Source organism: Notamacropus eugenii, chromosome 5 (assembly GCF_028372415.1).
Source record: "Notamacropus eugenii isolate mMacEug1 chromosome 5, mMacEug1.pri_v2, whole genome shotgun sequence".
Taxonomy (NCBI): domain Eukaryota; kingdom Metazoa; phylum Chordata; class Mammalia; order Diprotodontia; family Macropodidae; genus Notamacropus; species Notamacropus eugenii.
This window is the reverse complement of record NC_092876.1, coordinates 152,814,233-152,831,181: the sequence shown is the minus strand read 5'-3', so window position 1 is coordinate 152,831,181 and position 16,949 is coordinate 152,814,233. Positions and strand designations below refer to the sequence as shown.

The 16,949-nt window shown below is 35.3% G+C and overlaps 1 protein-coding gene across 6 annotated transcripts in view; it reads left to right on the top strand.

Moving 5' to 3' along the window:
• DYNC2H1 (dynein cytoplasmic 2 heavy chain 1) overlaps positions 1-16,949 on the top strand; it is a 413,209-nt gene that overhangs the window by 297,665 nt on the left and 98,595 nt on the right. For all 6 annotated transcript variants that reach the window (XM_072611238.1, XM_072611237.1, XM_072611242.1 and 3 more), the window contains one exon: positions 15,602-15,718. In XM_072611238.1, coding sequence (XP_072467339.1) covers positions 15,602-15,718 — 117 coding nt within the window. The remainder of the gene's footprint in view (positions 1-15,601; positions 15,719-16,949) is intronic.

Here is a 16,949-nt window from a genome sequence, read left to right as displayed (position 1 = left end):
GCAATATATTGCAGACTGTTCATACACAGTGAACTTCTTTCCATTACTGTTTTGGTGATCTGCAAATTTAGTTCTTTGGAGCATATAATATTTCCTGACTTATAACTAACTATATAGCAACCCTGAAAAGTATATCCTCATAGCATCTTTGACATATATTCCCTCCTCAGTACTCATACAGCCTCTACTCTTGTTCAATCCCTCATCATTTCTCATTTAGACTAATATTCTGTAGTCTCCTAATTATTTGATGTTTTTGCTTCTTTCCTCTCCAGTACACTCTTTACACCACTGTGGTATTAATAAAACAATTTTCCCCTTTCTCCAGTTAAAAAAATTTGTTCTCCATTGCCTCTATGATAAACTATAAACCCATCAGTCTAGCATCTAAAGCATCTAATGCTCTCTGAAATATGGACTTGTACCTACTTTCTCAGCTCTATTTCATGTTACTCTACTTTTCACATGTACCCCTTTCCAGTCAAACTGGCCTAGAAAGTATTCTCTGTATATGACATTCCATCTCCCACCTTCATACCTATGCAAAAATTGTTGATTCTCTATGTCTGCAAACATTTCCTCCTCAAGTTCTTTCTGTTCCTTCAAAAGATAACTTAAGGAACCACTTCCTGTATGAGGTCTGTCCTACTTCCTCCAGTTGTATTACTTTTGAAATTAATTTATATTTACTTATTTTTGCGCGTTATATTTCCCAGGAGAACGTAAGCCCCTGGACAGGGGATGTACATCCTTAGGAGGGACAGTATTATTTTCTTCCTTTTTTATTTAGTGCCATGCACTAAGTAAGTATCTGTTGAATTGAATTAAAAAAAAAAAACAAAACACTTTTGTTTCGACAAGAGCACACAATATAAAACAATTGTGCTGAATTTTAAAAATGTTATTCATATCATGTAATTCTGATCACTCATTTTCATAAAACTCTACTAATTAAAATGAAAAGAAATTAAACAGAGAATGATGTGGATCCAGATCCTCTGGCTGCTGTGAAGAGGGTGAATAATAGAACCCAAACCATTGAAGTCAAGAACATAAAATGTATTTCTTGTCTGGTCACTTCAGTTTACAGCTATGCTCATCTGTTCGAGAACTCTCCTTTTAATATTCAGTATTCAGTAACTGAAGTCCTTTGAGCCATTGTACCTGCTCTGATCAAGTTTTCAGAGCAGATCCTAATTCTGACAAGTAAGAAAACTCAATGAAATAATGTATTCAGTACGTTAAGAACCACTTTTCTAAATATTAATTTCCTTAACTCTGTATTTTTTTCATTACTTCTACATGTTTCAGTTAACAGTCACTCAAGTATCATTTATTAAGGGCCTACTCTGTTCCAGATATCATCCTAAGCATTGAGGATACCAGAACTACATCAACAAAACAGACAAAAAATAATCCATGTTCTCACGGAGCTCAAGAGTCTAATGTGAGAGACAGTGTGCTAAATTACCATGAACAAATGAGATAAATATAGAATAAGTTGGGGATGTGGAAAACAGAAAAGTTTCTTACAGAAGGTGGAACCTTAGTTAAGATGTGGAGGAAGTCAGGAGATGGAGCTGAGAAGGGAGAGCATTCTAGGGATAGGTGACAGACAACTAGTGAAAATGCTCAGTTGGGAGATGAAGATTCAGTCAAAAAATTCATCAAATGGGCTACAGAGCTCTTCACTTGCTACTACATTTTGAATGTTGACCTCCAGTTTTATTTTCCTTTATCTCAACTTCTGAGTATATTCGTGTATCATGAGGAAATTATCTTTATATGAGGAAATCTAGGAATGGGAGTGATCTCAGGAATGGGGGAACATGGTGTAGCTCCTTTGGCTAGAGATCACTGGAGTTAGATATAGGTAGATACAATAGAAGTGATTTTCTCATAAGCATGGACAGAAAGAGAAACTAGATGAGGCATTAGGGAAAATAGATTATGAACCTAGAAGAGAGGTTTGATATAGTTGAGGTGGAGGACCATGATTACCTCAACTTCTGTTCAAGTCACGGCACTGCTCAAAACAAAGTAGCTGACTTTGTTTTTGTTTGTTGTTTTTTTAATTTGTCTGAATAATTTCAGTTTTCAAAAGGTGAGAGAAATCATCCAAGAGGAATTCTGTTCTCAACCTGATTGTCACCACTAGGGAGGAGCTGGTTGCTGGGGTAGACATGATGGGAACTTTAGGGAGAATTGATTATCTAGTACTAGAGTTTTGTGACTCGGGAAAGTCTAGATTAGTCTAGTCTTAACATTTGTCTTAGGGCTCTCAATTTTTTTTTTTTTGCTACCTCACAAAGTGCTGCATGAAGTTAGTTTATGCCCAGTAGTAAGATCTCTGAAATAGAGGATATAAGCAGTTTAGTGTTTTGCTTTACAAAAGCTCATATTGTTTTCTAGAATGGTTGAACCAATTGACAATATCACCAATAGTATATTAATGATGGACATCACATTTCACATAAATGGCATTGATAGGCTGAAGAATGTCTGGAGCAGAGGATCATGAAAGGACTTCAGTTCATGCTCTGTGGGGTTTATTAAAAGGAACTTGGCGTGTTTAACCTAAAAAAAGGCGGCAGGAACCTGTTACTTTCTGTGGGTGCTTCCTTGAAGGACTGTGATGTAGAAGATGGAATGGAGTCATTTTATGTGCCTGCCTGACTACTCCTCAGGCTCCTTTCCTACACCATCATCCACCTTCTACCCCCACTATGGATATACATCAATGTTCTTTCTGCAGCAAAGTTCTTACCATGCCATTCCCCTTCCCCTATTGTCTCTAGGATGAAATATCAACCTCCGTTCTCTCCCATTCCCCTCTCCTCCTGGTTTGGTATTTAAAGCCCTATAGCCAAGCTATGACCAGGCCACCTTCCCATCACTTACCTTTACTCATTCTTCAGTCCCAGCAAACTAGTCTTCTTGTGGTTCTTCACACACTGTTCTGTCTCCTTTCTTTTATCCCCTCCCAGCACTTCCCCCGCTAGTGCCTGCACTTTACTCCCTTCTCACCTTTACCTCTTAAAATCTTCACCTGTAAAATGAAGGGTTTAGGCTAGATGACTTTTAAGGGCTGTTGTAGTTCTAATTCTGCAATCTTATGATTCCTGGTTTCCTTCAAATTTAGTTCAAGTGCTACCTCTTTGGTACATGAGGTTTCTCTTTATTCCCCCAGCTGCTTGGCCCTCCAGCCTTCCAAAATACCTTGCAATTAATTTGTATATAATTTATTTCTACTCATGTGTATACAGATTGTGTCCCCATTCCCACCCCATTCTGCTCTGGCTACGGTAACATATAAGCTCATTAAGGAAAGGAACTTTTAAAAACATTTTGTCTTTGTATCCCAGTATCTAGTGTAGTGCCTGTCATATCTTAATACTTGATTTGTCAGTTGATTGACTGGAGATAAGAATTATAAGCAAATGGGTAGAAGTTGCAAAAAAGAAAATTAACTTACTATAAAGAAAAAAAATTCTAATAATTAGAGCTATCCAAAAGTGGAGTGAATGGCTGCCTGGAGAGGGAGAAAAATGTCTTCTAGATGATCAGTTGTTGGATATGGTATGTATAGAAGATTTATTTTTAAAGCAAGTGTTTGGACTCGATTGTTGCTGAGATGCCTTCCAACTCTGAAATTGTGTTACTCTGATTTTGTGATTATCTGTCCTTTAATAAGGCACACAAGCTTTTACAAGCGTCTTAAGGAATGCATAACAGAGATTAAAGCCTATTATAGTGCAGTGGAAAGAGCTTTGGATTAGCAAAAGACTGGAAGGATTAAAAAGTTCCAAGAGACCAAGTTTCTGGGTAAATTAAAATCAGTTTTACTTGACTACATTTAGAGAGCAGTCAACAGAAACAGACTCATTGTCTCTTCAGTAGCCAGAGACTGAACCTCTTGAACCTTTGATATTTATAAAGTCTTTTGAAAAAGGCGTGCACCTGAGGGTGAAAATCAATTCTTATTGGTCAGCAAGAGAATAAATATTTAATAGGAGCAGGGCTATAATGAAATGAAGGTCTTTGGGGTATGTGACTTAGATCATCCAGATTTTAACTTACTGATTTCCATATTACATGTATGAAGGGAGGATCCACATTTTCCCAGACATTTCTGAGCAAACATAATGAGCATTAACCTAAACTTAGAATTTCTTTTACTGTCTTTTTAGATCTTGGCCTACGTAAATCTGTAAGATAGATTTCCCACATTGGCTGGTTTCCGGATGAAGAAGTAGAAAATGAGAAAAACCTTGATCATGATTCAATAATCATTCATTAAATATTAGAGAAATAATTAATTTCTTACATATTGAGTGACAGTTGCCCCAATAAATCACTAGCTGACATTGTAAACATTTTACAATGTGAGAGGAAAAAGGGGAGAAATTAATCAATGCGCCGACAGAACCAAAGGGGGCGATCTCCTTTAGTAAGTAGATCTTACAGATAAAAGACAGAAAGAGAAGTAAACAGTAAAAAAGAAATTGTCCTTTTAAGGCCCAGCATAGTTCTTGGACACCGTGTGATACAGCCCTCTACTCCAGGTGTGGTCTTTAATACAGTTTCCAGCTGACTGTCTTAGACTGAGGTTGCTTATAGAGATCCTCTTTCTCTGTTAAAAATCTACAAAATTGATCTTAACATAAATTTAAAATCTGGAGAAAAGATAAATAAATACTGTTTCTTCCTGTCTCAGAAAGAATTCCCAGTTGTAACTTCTAAATGTCACTATGGAAAATATTCCCCTCCTTAACCAGAAAGGGGTAGAGCTGAGAGATCTTTACCTATCATACCACTTGGGGCTAGCTTTTTCTCCTGGCTGATTCACATTCCTTCCATACCCTCCTTAGAACTAGGGAAATGGAAGGTATTTTAGGACTATGGACCTACAATGCTTTCTACCTCACTAAGTTTAGGCTAGGTTAGTCATAAGAGAAGCAGAATGAATCTAGATTCACTTGAAATCCTCTTTCTGCTGCTGAGGAGTTTAAAGAGTTATAAAATTAATACTGAATAAGTAGCTTATGAAATATCCATAGATAGTCTTTTACCTGGCAGTACAAAATGGAAGTTTATGTATACCATGAAATACAAAAAATTCCTTATAGCCACCTCCTTTATACACTTGAATGACAACTGTAGTCATATTCAACAATTTGTTGTTTTTCAGTCGTGTCTTCATGACTCTTCATGATCCCATTTGGGGTTTCCTTTGCAAGGATACTGGAGTGGTTTGCCATTTCTTTCTCCAACTCATTTTACAGATGAGGAGATTGGGGCAAACAGAGTTAAATGACTTGCCCAGATTCACACAACTATTAAGTATCTGAGGCTGGATTTTAATTCATGTTTTCTTGACTCCAAGCATGGTGCTTTATGCACTGTGACACCTAGCCATCCCCATATTAAACAATACCGTGGAGAATAAACTTTTAGAATTCAAACAAATGATCCTTAACAGAAGCATACTTGCAGTCAGGCACAATCAGCAGAAAGGGAATTGAAGACTCTAGGGATTGAATCTCTTTCTAGATGAATATAAGAGAGAAAAACTGGGAGGAGAAAGAAGATACCCTTCAGTTCAGCTGTTTGGCTTCACAGTAGAGGTGAGAAATGCCCACTGGCGTTTAGACTTTTATTTCCATCTGTTTGCCCCTTTTTTCTCTGCCTCTGTCACTTGATGGTGATGGCCACCCCTAGGGGAGTTTAGTAACTGTCAGTTATAGTCTAACATTCTCTGACCATCTTTGCTGCCACAGTTGTACTGCTTTTCAATCTGTACAGTCTTTTCACTCTGTCATGGGTATTAGCCAATGTGTAAAGGAACTGAGAGAGTAGCATATAGAATGAAGCCCAGTTCTGTTGGATTACAGAGAGTAGGAAGGGGAAAATGTATATAGATTGGGAAGGCAAGTTAGGGTGAAGTGTAAAGAGGTCTTTAAAGCTAAACAGGGGAGTTATATTTGATCTTAGAGGTGACCACTGGAATTTATTGACTTCTGGAGTCAGAGTCAGGTCTGTGCTCAAGGACAATTGCTTTGGCAAGTTTGTGGAGAATACACTGAAAAGGGGAGAGTCTGGAAACAAGGAAACCAACCGTAAGGTTATTGTACTAATCTAGGCAAGAGGCGATGAGTATAGGCGCTAAGGTGGTAGCAATATGAGTGGAGAGAAGGGATTGATGGTGACATGGTGCAGGAGTCTCATATTCAATTAAGGGTTGTACTAACTGATCTCTGAAGTTATTTTCATCTCTGAGATTCTGTGAAAAAAGTCTTTTCAGATCTCTTCCAAATGATTCTGTAATTCACATTGTACTCTCATATAGAACTACCAGCAGTGTTGCCTCATTGTACTTGATTAGATTGGTCCTCAGAAAATGACTACACATCTGTATTGTGATAAAAATTTTCTCTTTCTCTAAAAAATTTCCTAAAATAACCTTTTTAACCTAGTTCCTTAATAGTTAGATAAAGACTAACAATTTTATTTTACTTCCAAATCTAAGGGAAAATTTATTTTAGTTGCATGTCTTGCAGTTTTCTTGATTATGAATATTTTCTCTATCCCAGTTTCTTTGGAATAGGTGATGCCATGTTAAGTCACATTTTCAAAACTCTTTAAGGATTACAGAGTACTTTGATACTTATAATAAACTTGAAAAGTATATATGATTTTGTTCCCATTTTTAAAATGAGGAAAGTGGGGCACATAAAGGCTGAGTAACTTGTTCAAGGTCACACAACTGGCAAGTGGAAGCACAATTCAAATACAGGTCTTCCTCAGTCCAAAGTTTAACATCTCCATCTTCCATCTATTAACCTTAACTAATCTGTTTGTAGGGAGTGCTTATTTTCTGCTCCAGAACACAAAGAAATAGCAAAACCTCACACTTCTCTCTAACTCTGAACCTGTAGTGAAACCCATTCCTGGTTTGTTTGAAGACTCGACTAATAATGTTACTCTTATTGTAGACATCATACTCATCCTTACCCACTTAAGTGTTTTTAGAATGTAAACTCTATTTAGCATCATTTCCACAACCTCAGAACCTAATTAGTCTCTCATTTAGAAGTCATAATGCATGTAATGGAGCATAATATGTCTCCAAGCCATTTGCAGATCTAATTTGACTTTTAAAAAATTAGTAAGGAAGATAGATAGTCAGACCTTTGGTGTGTATGTGTAAATGGATTTACACATATATATGTATATGTGTATGTATACATACATATATGTGTATATCTATTTCTGTATCTATATATCTACATATATGCATTCCTTATAGGGATATTCAGAGCAAATATGTGGAAGTGGGAAAGTCAGGGGCAATAAGTTAAACTAATTTGACTCAAGTATATTGTGTAGGCAGAGGTGTCAAACACAGCCAGGAGTCCACATTCCTCAAAGCTCTAGTGTAACCCAAATTAAAGTATAACTGGTAAATTTTAACAAAAGTAATAAAAATGCAGTAAAACATAGATAATGTTAATTTGTGGTTTTCTAAGTCAATGTGCAGCAGGGATGTTATTCTGTTTGAGTTTGACACCCCTGGTGTGGGGAATAGTGGGAAAGAACATTGGAAAGATATTTTGAGCTGAGCCTGACTCAGTACCCCGGTAGTTTATATTTGAAATTGGAACAAAGTAAGTTACTCATAGGTCATTTATTAGTTTGAAAAAGGAGATTTACTTAGGCGTAGTAGGAGAAGAGTATTCAACAAGAATATATCAATATATTCAATAAGATACCTTGAGATGATTCTTCCGAGTTGAAGCTTCCTTGCTTGAGTTGCCCATTATTTTCCATCATCTGTGCATCAGAACATGCTTGGAACCTTCATAGTTGTATTGTACTCAGGAAACCAAGAATTTATGACAGTGACTTGAATCTTTAGTCCATTGAACCAACCAAGTCTCAAGAACTGTTTAAAAACCTATCCTAACTTGCATGTGGAAAAGGTTTAGGATATCATTCGTACCTACCACAAAAGGTATGTTGAATCCAGATATTGGAGTTATATCACAGGATCATACAGTAGGAATGAACTCTCAAAATTGGGTTCTTTTGCAACTCATATCTGAACAGGAAACACCTCTACTTTACCAACAAGTGCTCTTTCAGTCTCTGATTGAAGACTTTCAGTTGATGGAGAACTTGCTCTCTACCAAGGCCACCTATTTCACTTTTGGATAGCACTAATTATTAAGAAGATTTTTTCTTATGTAACAAACCCCAGACTCACTTTATAACAAACCGAGAATCTCTAATCCAAGAACTACTTTGTAGTCTAAGCAGAATAAATTGAGTCCTACCTATATAGAACAGCCCTTTAAATAATTGAAGACATTTAGATCATCTCTTTTCTAGGCAACAAACATTTCCAGTTTCTTCAATTTTCTCTTATGGGTATGGATTTTAGGTCACTCCCTACAAAATGTCCCTGAGTCCTGTATGGTCCTTTTCTGAGTCTGTTGTATCAAAGACAAGGGGGTAGTACTAAGAATCACACCTTTTTTGACCATCTATAAGTTTTAATTTAATTGTTCTAACTCTAAATGTGGAGTCTTTGTTTCATGACCAGTATGTAGACATAGTACCGGAGGAACTGAAGCTTAACAATTTTTGACGTTTTTGCCATAACTGAAACCAGGAGACAAAAGGAAGTTCCAGTTAAATACAGGTCTGTCTCCCAGGTTCTCTAAGAAGAGGCAGATAAGGAAATTATAGTTGCTTTTATTGTTATGTGTAAAAGCAATTAAGAGCATCATTTCCATAGGATACTTAGCCATTGGGATTATAGAGATTATGATAATGCTTTTGAAAATATAATACTATGGAATTTCATTTCTTACCCCCTTTCATTAGAGAAGTGGAAGATTGTGGGCATGGGGTATGACACAAGTCACTTTGTAAGTTGATTTTGCTTAACTGTTTTGGTGACATTAATGCAAAAGTGGGCATAGGGAAAAGTGACATTTTTGTTGTTATTGTTCAAGAATAAGAAGTGAGAGAGCCCAAAAACTTAAGAGGAAACCAGCAGTCTGATGTCTATGTAATGTGCATACTTTCTTCAAGAAAAGATTTAAAATGTATTAGATATGGTGAGCACCAAATTATTTTAAAATAATGAAATTGATTATATTTTAATAGACAGACTGGAAAAGACTAATTAAAAATGTTAGTCATTTCCACATCAGCTAGCTGTGTGTAGTCAGATTTACTATATCAAAAGCAATAACAAACAAGGAAGAAAAAAATGAGAAGATAGGGCATGAAATTGAGGAAACTCCAGTCTGATCTACTTAGATAAACTCTTGATACCAAAAACGTGGCTATAAGGACAATGGTGCAGGCTTCCATATCTTCAACTCCTGCATTCAGCATATTCATTTCCATTTCCTGAAGAACACACATAATAGATATTCAGAAGAGAACAGAAAATGTCTCAGCCAGCAAATACTTGGTCTCTGTCCCAAACCTAGAGATTTGACAACCAAGGGCAGTATTATACCATAGACTATAACATTTTCTTCAACATATTATGCATAGCAAAAAACAGTGAAGAGAAAAAAATATTGAAAAAACTTGACTAGGCCCATGTTAAGCCAGGTCATCTTGAGGGCATTTAACAATAAAACTAGAGGACACATAAGAAATTGACCCTTTCTCTCTCCTATTCTACCATTCTGCCCCCATTAAGAACTAATGAAAGCAAAATTCTGTTAACACACACATGCACACTCACATATAGGCGTATATGTACATAGACACACACATGTGCATATGTACACATGTGTGTATTTACATACATACCTGTATTTTATATATACAGTAAAAAAATTTCTGCATTGACCGTGTCCAAAAAAAATATGTATGATTCTGCACTCTCTAAGTCCTTCATCTCTCTATCAGGTTTCATCATTAGTCTCTGGAATCACGGTTGATCATTTTGCTCATAAGAGTTCCTAATTCTTTAAAAGTTTTTGTTTTTACTATCTTGTTGTTATTATATAAACTGTTCTCCTGACTTTGTTCACTTCAATCTTCTGCAGTTCCTATGGCTTCCCAAGTTTCTCTGAAATCATCACTGTCATCTTTTCTTACAGCGCAATAGCATTACATTATATTTATATACCATAACTTGTTTTGCTGTTACCTTCTCAGATTCCCATTCTTTTTCTCCAAAAGAGGTATAAATTTTAAAAATTTTAAAGCACGGAGACTTTAACATAAATATTTTTTATCCATCCTTATTTAGAGTTTGGGGTTTGCTTAGGACTAATCTCTTCCTTAATGTACCCTCTTTCTGAATCCCCTGTCCTCTTTCCTTGTTGAGCAAAATAGATTTCCATACCCAACTGTCTGTGTATGTATGTGTGCATTCTTGCTTCCTTTCATCAACTCAGATGAGAATGAGATTCAAATATCAATTTCTCCCCCTACTCTGACCTCCTTGTTTGTACAGATATCTTGTGCACCTGCTTATGTGAGGTAATTTCCCCTAGCCTTCCCCTGTCCCAAATGTATTCCAGTTCTTTTCTCTTTCCATTCTTCTCTTTAAGATCATTAAGACATAACAAAATAACCCTCAGACTTTAGACTCTCTCAATGACCCCTGATAGAGTTCAGAAGGGACACCTTTATCATCTCCCCATATCTGAATGTAAGCAGTGTATCCTTATTTAGTCCTTTCTGGTTGTTCATTCATGTTTACCTTTTTATGTTTCTTTTAACTCTTAGAATGAATTTAACAGTTTCTAAACAGCTCTGGTCTTTGTTAGCAAAAATGCTTGGAAGTCCTCTATTTCATTCAAAGTCTATTTTTCTCCTAATAGCACTATACTCACTTTGCTGAGTAGGTTGTGCTTGACTGAGCCTGTATCCTTTGACTTGCAGAATATTGTATTTGAAATTCTCCTCCCCTTTTATAGACTGATGGCTGCTAACTAGTGTGTGATTCTGACCATGATTCCTTGGTACCTGAATTCTTTCTTTATGGCTATTTACTGTATTTTTCTTTTACTCATTAGAGTGTAAATTCCTTCAGTAGATTGTCCTTCAAGGTAGAGTCTGTTGTTTTACTTTTTTTTATATCCTCAGCACTTGGTATTGTGCTTGATACATTGTAGGAGCTCAAAAAATGTTGATTGATTGATTACTTGGGAGTTCTATGTTTTGGCTGTGATGTTCCTGGAAACTTTCATTTTGGGATTTCTTTCAAGAAGTAACTGGTGGATTCTTTCTATTTCCACTTTTTCCTCTGATTCTAAGAGACAATGGGCAGTTTACTTTTAAGATTTCTTGAAATGTGATGTCTAGGTTCTTCCTTTCTCTTTCTTTCTTTCTTCCTTCCTTTCTTTCTTTTTCTTTCTTTCTCTCTTTCTTTTCATGGTGTTCAAGTGTTCCAGTGATTCTTATTTTTTTCTCCTAGATCTGTTGTCATTTGAATTACTGTGAGATAGCTTACTTTTCCCCAGTTTTTTCAGTCTTTTGACTTAGTTTTCATTTGTCTTGCTGCCATGTATAGTTATTAGCTTCTATTTGATCCATTCTAATTTTCTGGGAATTTGTTACTTGGGCAAGGTTTATGCCATACTATTCATTCCCCTTCCATGGGGTCAGAAAGATGGAAACTCTATGTCCATATAAGATTCTTGGAAAGATATAACAACATAGATGGCTTTGTTTTTCAGTCAGTGATTGGTAATATCAAGTAAGGAAGGAAACAGATGTATGCTCACTAAGAATGTGTGTCAATGTGATAATGGATTTCCAGCACAGTTGAAATTGCAGAAGGACTCCCAATAGGTGGTAGAATCCTTCACGTATTCTTTTTTGTGGGTTTTGTTAGTCTGATTGCATAAAATACTGGAATATTGCAGAGCCCCCTAAATAATCATTTAATAACAAAATAACACGGATCACAAATATTTACTATCCAGACTATGATGTCCAATTGAATGGCTAACCCATAGAGCCAGCCCATTGGCATGTGTGTGCATATGTGTGTGTACATGTGTGTGCACACACATATGCATGTGACCTGTGTGTACCGTGTGGCTATCTTTTGGGCAGACATTGCATAGACAGGAAAATTGCTTATAGCTTTTAATGGCCTACCAACTGCTCCCTCAAATGAAGGCTCATCTTTTTAATATCAATATTTTCTCTTTAATTCTGTGTGACTGTGATTGTTGTTCTACCAGTAGTCTCTGAAGATTTGAAGGTTAGGTTACCCAGAAGGCATATGATTGGCATGAGCAGGCTGTAATACATTTACAATAAACAATTATGCAAGAGAAGTGGCATAAAAGGATGTCATTAGAGAAAATATGTGACTGGAAACAAAGACTGTTCAATTAATGAAAACAAAAGATAGTCAGTAGGTAGCTTTGCAATGTCAGAAGATCTGGACTTTCTGGAACATGTTCTCTAGACTCCTTCTGATAGACTGATGAAAGCACATAGACAAATATTACAACTAGGATGGGCAGGCAAAGATGGGTTGGAATCTGCAGTATGGGTAGCAGTATTCGTGTTGTCGATCACAGGTACATCAAAACATCGTCTGCCAAATAAAATTCACTATCCTTTGCCTTGATTATCCATTTCTTCTACTATATTGTACCACATAGTTTTTCCAGTCTTAATTCAGACCTACTTCACAGGATTTTCTGAGGAAATAGTTTTATAAATCTAAGACACTTTAGATATAGGTGAGTTTCTTTAATGAAAATCTTGTCTTTATAAACAACAGATAGAAGTTGCAAAATGGTTTTTTTAGCACAGATGGTGTACAAATTTGCAATTTTCTTATTTAATTTCTAAAAGATAACTATACTTTGATAGCAATATAATGGGATTTATTACAATAAATTTGTGAATGGAATCAATTACAAATATTAACGTTACGTATTTTAAATTATATGTAGTACAAGTCCTAAAACATGTTCCATTTTAATAACTTAAGATATTTATAATGGGGTATCTCAGATGATTTCTGGTGATATAAATGATAAATTATTTTCAGTGGTAAATATTTTACTTAAAGTTATAATTTTACTTTCATTTTTTAAAGAATGAAGCCTTTGTTCCTTTATAAATGTTTCATTCAAATTCTTATTTGTTTTCTGTCGTGTTTGACAAATTTAAAACAAGAATAAGTGATAGCAAATGTTGCAAAAGTTAAAATAGCACTTCCTCTGCCTACCAGCTAGTGATGCTTTGTGGTCTAGCAAGTCTGATAAATTAGTTGCTATTATAAGGTTCAGCTAAAGCAAATGAAAATAATTTATCAGAGAAACACACGAAAATGAAACACTGCATCATCACAATTTTTAAGATTAGAAAATCAATCAAAAACTTCAGAAGTAACTTGACTATAACTGTATGATTGTGAAAGTTTAACAATTAAGTAGTACATTCATTCCAAAAGATTAATGGGGCTCATTTTTATTACAAATTTTGCTGCTATGAGAACCTAGCAAAACAGGAAGTGATGTACAATGTGTTAAAAAAAATGAATAACAATGAACATCTTTCGTGAAGTTAAAACAGAAGACTAATAAGTATATTGCATTCAATAAATGTTGGTCTTTGATGTATTGATTTATGAAAATATGTCTTTCTCCTTGCATCTACATTATTCCAACCATATCTCAATTTCAGTAGTAGATATATGAATATGAATATTTTTAGAGAATAATCACTGTAGAGTTGTGTCACATTCCACATAGTTAAATACTATGACCACTGTCTTCAAGTTCATATTAATTATGCCAAGATAAAATTAAGTATGATTCTTAGATTAATGATTAAAATGGCAAATGAGTTATAGAAAAAAATCATCCAATTTCAACTTTTAAAAAAGAAATGTTAATGAAATATCTGTATTGCACTTTGGAAAACCTTATTTATGTTCTACTTCATGAGCTCATGGGGGATAAATTTAACACTGGACAACTTTAGAGATCATCTAGTCCAAAACACTGAATGGTTTTGATGAATGAGGAAACCGAGTCCCTGAGAAATGCAGAGATTTGCACATGGTAATACTGGTAGGAAGTTATAGAACCGCAGTGCAACCCCAGGTCCTGGGATTCCAAAGCCATCATACTTACTACTGGATTATTCTATCATCCTACACATCTGATTTGCATATATGGCAGCTATTCTAGATAATCATGGAAACAGTTCTTTTAAAAGCCAAATAGGCCTTGATAGTATCATTTAAGAAAAATGATTTTAATTAATTCACTAGTACTTTTTATTGTTGAATCTTTTACATATGAGAAATCTGATAGTGAACATTGGATTGGCAGTTTTGATCAAATGCGTTAGAACTTCAAATGTTTATGTTTTAAATAATGCCTGCAAATTTTAGTAATCATGTAGAACTTTTCTAAGACATTTATTATCCTTTTTGTCATCTTCATATTTCTGGGTTTTTTATTGATTACTGCAGTTCTTTAAGGTTCTGTACTTTAACTTACATGAGTAAGTCTGTGTAGCAATACAAATCCATGTCATAGTAGAAGGCTTACAGTTGTTATGGCCAAAAAATAATCACTAGATAGGGGTCAATTTTCTGAGAAAAAAATACCCTTTAAAGATAAGTTCTTAGGTAAAAGATATGTGGTCTCTCTTTCAGTCCACATCTAAAGCCTTTCCACTTTTGTCATGCCTTCCAGAACTTGGTTATTTGCTGGCAGAGATAACCTTTAAGAAGCCAGGGTCACTTTTATACCATGGTAAGGCATCAGAGTAAGACTTTAATAAAAGGTATAATCTATTATCCTTCCGCATTTTAGACATAATTTAATTGAAAGGTTGAAATCTTCCACTAGAGTAGGAATTGTGCTACTCTGATGCTTTTCTGTGGCATAGAGTTAAATTAAGTTCTTGAAGCTTATGGAAACAGTTGTAGCAGATCCTACCTTCTAATCTGGAAGAATGTAAATATATTGCATATTCTTTGGTGATTCAATGTGAAGGTTATCACTAGAATATTGGCCAGTAGTAACAATCATTTTTGGTCAGTGTAGTTACTAAAGACAATGTGCTAAGTAAACCAAAAAGGTATTTTGATCTTCATTTATAGAGCACCCATACCGACGAAATAATAGGCCTTTAATGTATTAAAACTAAGGACTTTTAATAAATCAGATTATTAATCCTTTGAATAATATTTACGTTTATATTTTTCTGATGAGAAAAGATAAAAATAGACTTTAAATGTCTCTCTTAGGATCACAGCAGGAATAATTGTAGCAGTTTGGTTAGCATTCAGGGATCAAGATAGCCTAACTCATTTCTTATTCTTGCTTTTTTTTGTGATAGTCTCTCCTAGTATGATTTTTATTAAATACCCCAAAAGTAGAGAATAAAAAAGGAAAGTAGGATTACAACCTGATGATGATATGTTTAATTTTTATAAAATGAATGTTTCATATTCTGTATCTACTGTTTCTTCTAATTTGAAATTTTATGTATGTATATACAGATACGTATATTTGTATATATATGTATACACACAGAGATATATATTTACTCTTGGTTATTCTTTTTCTATATTTAGGTTATTTCACAATTGAGAATCCTGGGTAGATCAGTAACATCTGGCTGCAAGTTTGATAGAGAAATCTGGTCTAATGAACTTTCTCCAGTACTTAATCTCTGGAAGAAACTTAATCAGGTATGTTCTGTGGTTTCACAGTAAACAACTAACTGCAAAGTCTCTTTTCCCTTCTTTTATCAGTCTTTTTCACCAAAAGACTGAAAACTGTCCATATCTGTGAAATGAATCACCACCTAACACTGAACATGTCCATCTCTCTATCCTTGTTTATCTTTCATTGGCTTTGCCTCTGTACCAGTCACATTTGCATCCTCACTCTCAAATGACCATTATCAAAGCCCCTCATTCATCACCATTTAGTGTGAAGTAGTATGGAGGCAGAAGAGAAGAGTACCCAGGACAGAACCCTGAGGGACAACTGTGGTTAGAGGGTATAATCTGGATGAGGATCCAGTGAAGGAGATAGAGGAGGAAAGATCAGATAGGTAGGAGGAAGATATAACTATACTTCATTCCAAGGGAGCTTTAGACTTATCGGGGTATCATTGTCATTTGTCTCATTTACTCTGATCTCCCTTCTCATCAACACACCTTCTGTTCAGGGCCAAAGTACCATTTTGACCATGTAATTCCCTTGCTATCAAAGTCCAGTGGTTCCTTATTACCTCTAGGATCAAATACACACTCTTCTCTTTGGTGTTTAAAACCCTTTGCAACCTGGCTCAAGTCTGCTTTCCAGGCTCACCACATGTTCATCTTTTTTACGTACCCTATGTTCTAGCTCCTCTGACATACTTATATTTCCTCATACAGGAAGTTCCAATTTGTGCCTCTCTGCCATCGTATAGACTTTCCTGCAAACCTGGAATGCATTTTTTCCTACCATTGCTTTTTAGATTCCCTAATTTCCTTCAAAATTCAGTTCAAACACCACCTGTGGCATGAGACCTTTCATTATCCTCCCACCTGCTGGTTCTTTCCCCAACAAAATAATTTTGTAATTTTTTGGTATATATTTTGTATTTACTTATTATTTCCCCCACTGGAACACAAGCTCCTCAAGGGTAAGGATTATTTTCTCTTTTTGCTTTACCTGAGTATCTCTTTATCTTCAGATAAAGTCTGGAGACTTTATCTTAGATTCTTAGTTTTGAATTTTTGCCTCTCAAATCCTGTTAGGTGAGATAGCTTAATGTATATGCTTCTTTTTTTCTCAGTGTGAATAAGGGGAAATTCACTTGACTTCCTTGGAACGAAATATAGTTATATCTTCCTCCTAGTTATCTGATCTCTTCTCCTCCATCTCCTTTGCTGGATCCTCATCCAGATTATACCCTCTAACCACAGT